A 9,844-nucleotide genomic window follows, 5' to 3' on the forward strand; every position below is an offset into this window, starting at 1 on the left:
CTCACACAGGGGCCAGCCAGTTCCTCTGGAGGGCCAGCAACAGGGCAGAGAGGCCAAGGCCTTCCCCTGAAAAGGACACCAGAAGAGCCCTGCTGGGTCAGACCAGGGAGGGTCCCTCCAGTCCAGCCTCCCGTCTCACACAGGGGCCAGCCAGTTCCTCTGGAGGGCCAGCAACAGGGCAGAGAGGCCGAGGCCTTCCCCTGATAAGAACACCAGAAGAGCTCTGCTGGGCCAGACCAGGGAGGGTCCACCTAGTCCAGCCTCCCGTCTCACACAGGGGCCAGCCAGTCCCTCTGGAGGGCCAGCAACAGGGCAGAGAGGCCGAGGCCTTCCCTTGATAAGAACACCATAAGAGCCCTGCTGGATCAGACCAGTGAAAGTCCACCTAGTCCAGCATCCAGACCCACACAGTGGTCAGCGAGCTCCTCTGGAGGGCCAGCAGCAGGGCAGAGAGGCCGAGTCCTTCCCCTGTTGTAGCCTCCTGGCTCTGTGATTCAGAGGATTAGTGCCTCTGAATCTGGAGGTTCCCTTTAGTCACTGCGGCTAGTGGCCATTGATCGACTTCTCCTCCATGAATCTATCTCATCCCCTTTGAAAGCCGTTTAATCCTGTGGCCATCACTACACCCTCTGGCAGCCAATTCCACATTTTAATCATTCTCTGTGTGAAGCAGTATTTCCTTTCTCTGTCCTGAACCTACTGCCCGTCCGTTTTAACTGGATGCCCTCGAGGTCTAATCGTTTGGGAGAGAGAGAGAGAGAAAAAGTTCCCTATGTTCGCTCTCTCCACTTCATGCATCGTTTTATAAACTTCCCTCATGTCCCCCCTCAGTTGTCTCTTTTCTCAACTGAAAAGTCCCAGAATCTTCGGCCTTTCCTCCTAGGGAAGGGGCTCAAACCCCCCCATCACCTCGGTCGCCCTCCCTGCGCCCTGACGTGTCTTGCCCCTCACACTGCAGCCGTGGCCTCGGTGGAGGTATCAGCCCCTGGGGCCACTGCCCCCCCAGCACCTCCCCCCCTGGCCTCCAGAGCCAATCTCCCCGATGGCTAGCCTCCCAGTCTCCGCCACAGCTGTGCCCCCGACAAAGTCTGCCGCCCACCCCCGGCCACAGCAGCAGGACCCCGGAGCTGGTCACTTTCTTGGTCTCCACCATCGTCTTGAGATCCGCCAAGAGGCTCATGTGTTTGGACATGTCGGTCGCCAGGACCTGCGGAGGAGGCGGGCCGTGAGTGTCGATGCCAGGGTGCGTGTATGTGTCTGCGTGCACACCTCATTCCTCATTCCCCTCAACTGCCATTTTAAATTTTGGCTGTATGCAGGGGTCATTTCGTAGAAAAAGAGGTGCAGGAGCTCATTAGCATAATTCATTAGCATAACTCATTTGCATATGTCACGCCCCTGACATCACCGGAAGTGTGTCAGAAGGCAACACCCACCGCTCAGGCTCCACTGGACTGTTTTTGATGTCTAGCTATTGGGGGAGGGGGGGACATGCAGATCTGTCCTCGCAGAGGAGGGAGAGCTTATACCTGAATAAAACTTGGTCTTAAAGGTGCCACTGGACTGTTTTGGGCTGGGGGGCCGGGGTCTGCAACTTACCTGGCTGCTTCTTGCTCTGACTGAGGGCTACTGGGAGCAGGGGGTGGGGCTTGTTGCATGTGCCCACCCCCTGGGTTCTTTACTGCCGGAGCGCCGCTCCTGCAGGAAATGACCTCTGGCTGTGTGCATCCTCCCCCCCACCCAGTGTCCTCTATTTTATGTATTTCATTTCCGTCATGAGCTGCTTTGAGGCAGCGGATAAAAGATCCAAATCGAGAAACAGATTAAATAAAAGGAGATAAAAGGACCATGCGTGATTCAAACCGTCCTAAACCGTGATTTTTAATTTGTGTATTTTTTAATGAACTTTTATGTATTTTATGCTGCCGAAGGCTTTCATGGCCGGAGTTCATTAGTGGTTGTAGATTTTCCAGGCTGTACGGCCGTGGTCTTGGTCTTGTGGTACCTGACGTTTCGCCAGCAGCTGTGACTGGCACCCTCAGAGGTATAACACAGAAAGATGGAGTACTCTCTTTGACACAGAGAGTACTCCATCTTCCTGTGTTATACCTCTGAGGATGCAGGTCACAGCTGCTGGTGAAATGTCAGGTACCACAAGACCAAGACCACGGCCATACAGAAGAAGAAAGAAGAAGAGATTGGATTGATATCCCACCCTTCACTGCCTGAAGGAGTCTCAGAGAAGCTTACAAACACCTTTCCCTTCCCCTCCCCACAGCAGAGGTAGGTGGGGCCGAGAGAGCTTTGACAGAAACTGCTCTTTTTCAGGAACAGCCCTGACAGAACTAGGGCTTGTCCAAGGTCATCCAGCAGGTGCATGTGTAGGAGTGGGGAATCAAACCCGGTTCTCCCAGATTAGAGTCCGTGCACTTCACCACGACACCAAACAGCCCGGAAAATCTACAACAACTATTTTATTTCTATCGTGCGCCACCTCAAGGTCCAATTAAGGAAGCAAGGCAACTAATAAAAGTTTTAAAGAAAATAAGTAAATAGAAAAAAATTAAACCTGACATCGCTCACTGCACAGCCACAGGAGCAAGGATTATAAATAATAATGCAGCACCCTACACAAAATGTTTACTGCGTACTAATTATTAGAATTTACTATTGTATAGCATATGCGATTCCAACAATATAAATGTTACTCAAAAGGTAAAGGTTTCCACAACAAAAATTCACTAAACAAAATATAGAAGTTCTCTCAATATTTCTATCAGCAGCAAAGTCACTGATAGCGAAAAAATGGAACCAAGAAGAAATACCAACAAAGCAGGAATGGTATTCTAAAATGTGGGACTTAATAGTAGCAGACAAAATAGCAACACAACTACTGGTAGCACAGGCTCAACTAAAAAACAACAACTTTGTGGAAAAATGGTTTGTATTTTTTGATTATATTTCTAACTATGCCACGGGGATACCACAAATGCCAGAAAAGTATAAAAGCATTGCTCTTTATTGAATTTATAGTGTCATAAATATTCTTTTTAATTTACTATCGTATAGCATATGCGATTCCAATAATATAAATGTTACTCAAAAGGTAAAGTTTTCCAATTATTCAAAGATATAAAGTTTCAGAAAGAAGGAAGACTGAATGGTTAACACCTATTCCAGAGTTTGTAAAAGCAGCCCAAAGTTGTTTTTTTAACAGTTGCTCTCAATATTTAGCCGTGGACAGTGTAATCCAACTACATTACAGGGGTGTCGAATTCATTTGTTACAAGGGCCGGATGTGACATAAAGGAGACCTTGTCAGGCCGGGCCGGGTCATGCATGTCATAAACTGTAATGCCAGGTAGTGGAGATATAAACTTTATAAAGGACACAAACACAAAGTTTTTTTTTTAACTCAAAATAAAAACATGTTTAAAACAATAGCACACGGCAATATTTTATTTAATAGTATGTGATAACGGACACCTCTTGTTCTGAATTACTGCATCGAAATGTCTGTGCTGTTGCGACCTTGAGTATGCTGCTCAATTGTGTATCTGTAAGCTGCAAACCTACTTTTGATTTATTGACATCCACCACAGACATCTCATGCTCAGAGTTCTGAGTCCAAGACCCAGGTTAGAACATGAAACGGCTGAGTGATTAAGAGAGTCGGGCGAAGCGAGCGATGATGCAGCAGCAGCAGCAGAACTGGAAGCAGGAGATGGCCGGTTCCACTGCGGGCCTGATGGAAGCCCTCTGGGGGCCTAACCTGCCCCCCGGGCCACATGTTTGACACCCCAGGAGTTGCAACATTTCAATAGACAATTTCAAGAGAAAGTCACAGGAGCAATGGTGGCAGAGGGAGAAACGGCAAACGGAAGCACTTTATGTTCTGAGAAAGGCCGTTCGGACTTGCCACAGGGGGGCGATGCCTTCCTCGGGACGTAGCCGTTGTGGGGCGCCCTGAATCCCGCGGCTACGCCCCCTCCAGAATCAAACCCGGGAACGGAGCCGCCACCCCCCTGGAGGAGACGCCCCCCGGCAGCCGGGGCGAGGCGCCTGGGCCTACCATGTCGATGACCATCTTGCGCAGGGTCTGCCGCTGCCGCTTGGGGAGGTTCTGGAAGATGTCGCAGTTCTCCTCCTGAAGCAGCTTGAAGCCCACGGCTAGGTGGTGGTTCTCCAGCACGGACTCGTCGTTGTACATCAGCGCCAGCTCCGAATCTGCCGGGGGGGGGGGCCCCCAAAAGGGTCACTCCAGGGGGCGCAGAGGAAAGGAAACACAGAGGTGGCCCTGGAGTGCCCCCAACACACACACGCTGCTTCCGTGCTGCTGGCAACCCCCCCCCCTTTGTGGCCTGCTGCCACGTGTGCTTCCTGAACCCCACAGAAGAAGAAGAAGAATCAGAGGAGATTGGATTCATACCCCGCACTTCACTCGGGAGTCTCAGAGCGGCTCTCAGTCTCCTTCCCCTTCCCCTCCCCACAACAGGCACCCTGGGAGGTCGGCGGGGCTGAGGGAGCTCTCTTGAGGACTGCCCTTGAGAGAACAGCTCTGAGAGAACTGTGGCTTGCCCAAGGTCACCCAGCTGGCTGCATGTGGAGGAGGCGTGGGGAATTGAACCCGGTTCTCCCGGATCAGGGTCCGCCGCTCTTAACCACCACACCAAACTGGCTCCCGCAGGGATGCGAGTAACTACAGAAAGGGGCAAAGAGCCCCCAGGGTGCTATCCTGGCCCCAAAGATCCTGAAGACTGGGAAGAGGTTGCTTGTTCTACAGCAGAGACGCTTCCTGAGTTCTGGAAGTCTTCCGAAGATTTGACCGAAAGGCTCCTCCCTTATAGTTTTACAACGATTTCTTATCCTATGCTTCTTAGACTTGGAGAGCTTCCTTCCTTCCTCTCTCTCCTCCTTCCTTCCTTCCTCCCTCTCCTCCTTCCTTCCTTCCTCCCTCTCTCTTTCTCCTCCTTCCTTCCTTCCTTCCTTCCTTCCTTCCTTACTTTCTTCTTCCACCCACCCCCCCAACCTGTCTAGGGGCTTGTTGTTCCTCTCTTTCTCTCTCTCTTTCTCCTCCTTCCTTCCTTCCTCTCTCTCTTTCTCCTCCTTCCTTCCTCTCTCTCTCTTTTTCCTTTCTTTCTCCTCCTTCCTTCCTCTCTCTTTCTCCTCCTTCCTTCCTTCCTCTCTTTTTCTCCTCCTTCCTTCCTCACTTTCTCTTTCTCCTCCTTCCTTCCTCTCTTTCTCTTTTCTCTTTCTCTTCCTTCCTTCCTTCCTCTCTCTTTCTCTTCCTTCCTTCCTCTCTTTCTCTCTCTCTCTCTCTCCTCCTTCCTCCCTCCCTCGCACCCTTCTCAATATTATAAACTGTTGTCTCCCCCTGCAGTGGCTTTAATATTCTTTCCCCCTACAATAAGCATGCTTTTTCGCTTTATCTCTTCTGCGATGGAGGTACGCTCCACTTGACTGTTGCGAAACCCTGTACACGGTCATAAGTTACCCTGCATTGGGGTGGGGGGATGTTTTCATAATGGCAGTCATACAGGCACACACACCCCCCGCCTCGAGGTGATCTACAATTCTGGAGGGCCTTTAAAACTTCGGGGAGCAAATGGCATGCCACAGAATGGCGCGTGGGCCCATGCGGGTTTGCCACAGACAGGATGTCTCTTCCGGGGCTCCCTCCCTCCCCACAGACACCCCCCCCCGCTTGGCAACCCCACAAGGAAACCTCGACGCGTCACACAAACATGCCCCCCTCCCACGGCAAGACCCCTTTCTCCCTCCCCCTCGGCCCGCGGAGTCGACAGCACTCACTGGTGTTGATCAAGAACTGGTTGGAGACCCCCGGGTGGTCCACGTCGTGAATGGCGGCTGCAAACAAGGCGGCCAGGATCTCCAGGTCGGTGAAGACGGCCTGGAAGGGACGGGAAGGGGAGAGGAGAGGAGGTTGCCGTGCGGCCCAGGCTCACTTCACGGGGCAGCCGGCCAGCAAAGGCGGGTTCACCTTCCTGGAGCGACCCAATCCCAAGGGTCCTGTGACAGGAATTCGGCAGCTGCCCGCCCAAGAGACTCTGAGAGGATGCCTGGGATGGAGCAGGCCGAGAAAGAAGTCCCTTCCTCCCTTTCTCACGAGACAAGCTTCTCTTATGTTCTTATGACCTTCATGGACCAACGGTTTGATTCGGTGTAAGACAGCTTCGTGTGCACATGTGTGTTCACCTCTTGGGGAGGGACTGTGGTTCAGCGGCAGAGCCTCTGCTTGGCATGCAGAAGGTCCCAGGTTCAATCCCCGGCATCTCCAGCTAAAAGATTCAGGAGGCAGGGGGTGTGAAAGACCCATCTCTGCCTGTGACCCTGGAGAGCAGCTGCCAGTCTGAGTAGACAATACTGACCTTCACGGACCAAGGGTTTGATTCCGTGTAAGGCAGTTTAGAAGATTATGCATGGGATAGAGCAGGCAGAGAAAGAAGTCCTTTTCTCCATTTCTCACAAGACAAGAACTCATGGGCACTCCATGAATTTAATGAGCAGTAAGGATAGAACGGATAAAATAAGTCCATCTTCACCCAAAGAGTCATTAACACATGGAATTCACTGCCACAGGAGGGGGTGGCGGCTACAAGCATGTACGGCTTCAAGAAGGAATTGGGTAAACATCTGGAGCAGAGGTCCCTCAGTGGCTATGAGCCACAAGGTGTAGATAGGAACTCTCAGTCTGGGGCACGGGATGCTCTGTATTCTTGGTGCTTGGGGTGGGGGCAACAGTGGGAGAGCTTCTAGTGTCCTGGCCCCACTGCTGGACCTCCTGATGGCACCTGGTATTTTTGGCCACTGTGTGACACAGAGTGTTGGACTGGAGGGGCCACTGGCCTTATCCAACGTTGGCTTCTCTTATGTTCTTATAAGAGGGAATTGGATATGCATATGGAGCAGAGGTCCATCAGTGGCTATGAGCCACAAGGTATAGATAGGAACTCTCAGGCCTGGGGCAAGGGATGCTCTATATTCTTGGTGCGAGGGGGGGGGGGGCAACAGTGGGAGGGCTTCTAGTGTCCTGGCCCCACTGGTGGACTTCCTGAGGGCACCGGGTATTTGTGGCCACTGTGTGACAAGAGTGTTGGACTGGAGGGGCCATTGGCCTGATCCAACATTGGCTTCTCTTAAGTTCTTATATGTGCATTGCTGTTTGGAGGGCTATTAGTAGTGCTAAGGGTCTCTGCCTCCGGATTTACCTGGTGGAAAACCGTAAACCAGAAAAGCCACCTATTCTCTTGCCCTTTCTGGCTGTACTAGTCCTAGGGGAACTCCAAGGCTTGGTTTGAACCCTCACACAGCGCCTCGGGGTGGGTAGCCATTCAGTTTTAAATGAGAAGCCTAGTATGATGACCCCCTGTATCGCCCCAACCGTCTGGCAGATTTCCCCCGCCAAATCTTCAGTTCCCCTCAGTAACTGAGTTGCTCTACAGTAGCGTGTATATGTTCTTTGTCATAAAAGACTTGTCTGTCCCACCCTATGTTTAGATATTGAATACAGGAGCTGTCCAGTTTTCTTTGAACCCTTGAGAAATGGCACTTGAGGCCAATCAGCTTTCAAAAACGGAATACAGGTTTTATGAAACAGGCAGGGAGTATACGTATAGATGGAATAGTCAAGGTTTTGAGACTGCTGAGGTAAAAAACCTTCTAACATTTCCGGAGCTGAATTCATAGAACATTCAGGAGAGCGTAGTTGTAGTTTTGTTTCAAGGCTTTCTATTTCTTTCTTTCTTTGAGAGGCACTTTGTTTAGTATAATTCAGCACAATACAGTTCTTAATTGATGTTTAGAGAAGATAATTATTTATTTTTTCAAATAATTGATTCCCCACTCCTCCACTTGCAGCTGCTGGGTGACCTTGGGCAAGCCATAGTTCTCTCAGAGCTGTTCTTGTAAGAGCAGTTTGTGTCAGAGCTCTCTCAGCCCCACCTACCTCATAGCATGTCTGTTATGGGAAGGGAAAGGAGTTTGTAAGCCGCTCTGAGACTCAGAGCAAAGGACGGGGTATAAATCCAATCTTTTCTTCTTCTTCCTTTGTGTGGCTAGCACAGGCTGTTGCTAGTCACTCCAGGGGGCAGGGCTGTCTGCCCTTAAGCTGTTGGAGGCAGAGGATGGTGGTGGGCGGCTCTTTAGTTGAAAGCCTGGTGGAAGAGCTCCGTCTTGCAGGCCCTGTTGAATTGCATAAGGCCCCACAGGGCACTGATCTCTCTGGGAGCTTGTTCCACCAGAACGGAGCCGCCACCAAAAAAGCCCTCGCCCCAGTTAAGGCCAGCCTGGCATCCTTCGGACCCGGGGGGGCCAGTCGATTTTGGTATCCTGATCGCAGTGCCCTCTGGGGGTACATGTGGGGAAAGGCAGTCCCTCAGGTATTTGGGTCCCTGACCATAAAGGACTTTAAAGGTAAGAACCAGCACCTTGAAGCGAATTTGGTATGCTATCGGCAGCCAGTGCAATGCTTTTAGGACAGGCTGGATGTGCGCCCACATAGGGAAGCCCATCAAGAGCCTGGCCGCAACATTTTACGCAAACTGTAGGTTCCGGATTTGAGACAAGGGCAGCCCCATGTAGAGAGCATTGCAGTAGTCCCGCCTCGAGGTGACCATCGCGTGGATCACTGTTTCCAAGTCTTTGCATTCGAGGAAGGGAACCAACTGCCTAATCAGCCAGAGGGCATTCAGTGACGCTTTCTCACTTAGACTTCACCTTCAGCTACACCGTGTGGATCTTTGTGCTGTGGCGGCAGCCGCTGCCGGAGCAACGTGTTAAAAAATCCGGACAGCCAATCAAATCGTCAATAGCCAATCAGAAGCCTTGCTGGGCAAAAGTCCTGCTTGGCCTCGCCCGCTTCCCAGAAACATTTGGCGGGCTCCAGAAAAGGTGTCAGCAGGCGCTTTGGCCCCCTCGTGCACCCTGTTGGGGACCCTTGCTGCAAAGCAGACTGAACAAAAGACTCTGCGATCACGTAGCGCTTCTCTCCCCCGAGAGACCCAAGTCCGCAGTCCGTGCTTCTCTGAGTAGGCCGTCCAAGGGAACTGAGAGAGGGAAAGATCCAACAAGAGCCCTGCAGGTCTCCCTGTCGCCTGCCTACCCATCCGTCTGCTGCTAGAATCCGGCAGATGACGCTCCAGGGTTTTGGAACGGCAGCCACCCGTCTGCGCCCGTGCTTCTTCACATCGGCCGGCCGGCCGGGGGGGGGGGGAGGTGTGCAGCATGCAGCTCCCAGGATGCACTGGGATTCGCCGGGCTTCTAAGCTGTCTCGAAAAATGTCCGTCTCCCGTTGTTTTCCCTGCAGGTGATGCGAATGACGCTCAACACAATGACCTGGCGCCGCAGGGAGATGGTTCGCTGGCTGGTCACCTGTGCCACGGAGATCGGTGAGTGGGCGCCGGTGCCCGTCTGGGGCTGACTGCCACGGCAGAATCCTATTGTCCGCAGCCATGTGCAGGAGACGGGCGCATCCCGGGGGAGTGCCCTGGGTATCGTCTGTGTAAGCCCAGCTCACGTCTTGGGATTTCCAGGGTATAAGCTTTCAAAAGTCAGAGCTTCCAGTTTGGTATCGTGGTTAAGTGCGCAGACTCTAATCTGGGAGAACCGGGTTTGATTCCCCACTCCTTCTCCACTTGCTCCTGGCTGGATGACCTTGGGCAAGCTGCAGTTCTGATAAGGGTTGTCCTTGAAAAAGTGCCGTTTCTGTCCAGAGCTCTCTCAGCCCCACCTCCCTCACAGGGTGTCTGTTGTGGGGAGGGGAAGGCGTTTGTAAGCCGCTCTGAGACTCCTCTGGGTAGTGAAGGGCGGGGTATAAATCCAATC

The 9,844-nt window shown here is 52.1% G+C and overlaps 1 protein-coding gene across 1 annotated transcript in view; it reads right to left on the reverse strand.

Moving 5' to 3' along the window:
• PDE4A (phosphodiesterase 4A) overlaps positions 1 to 9,844 on the reverse strand; it is a 24,411-nt gene that overhangs the window by 10,471 nt on the left and 4,096 nt on the right. Inside the window, exons 2-4 of the mRNA XM_015425891.1 lie at positions 5,812 to 5,911; positions 4,073 to 4,227; positions 1,100 to 1,207 (exon numbers count right to left, since the gene is read on the reverse strand). Coding sequence (XP_015281377.1) covers positions 1,100 to 1,207; positions 4,073 to 4,227; positions 5,812 to 5,911 — 363 coding nt within the window. The remainder of the gene's footprint in view (positions 1 to 1,099; positions 1,208 to 4,072; positions 4,228 to 5,811; positions 5,912 to 9,844) is intronic.

The sequence above is a fragment of the Gekko japonicus genome, unplaced genomic scaffold, assembly GCF_001447785.1.
Source record: "Gekko japonicus isolate JY-2015 unplaced genomic scaffold, Gekko_japonicus_V1.1 scaffold2862, whole genome shotgun sequence".
Taxonomy (NCBI): Eukaryota; Metazoa; Chordata; class Lepidosauria; order Squamata; family Gekkonidae; genus Gekko; species Gekko japonicus.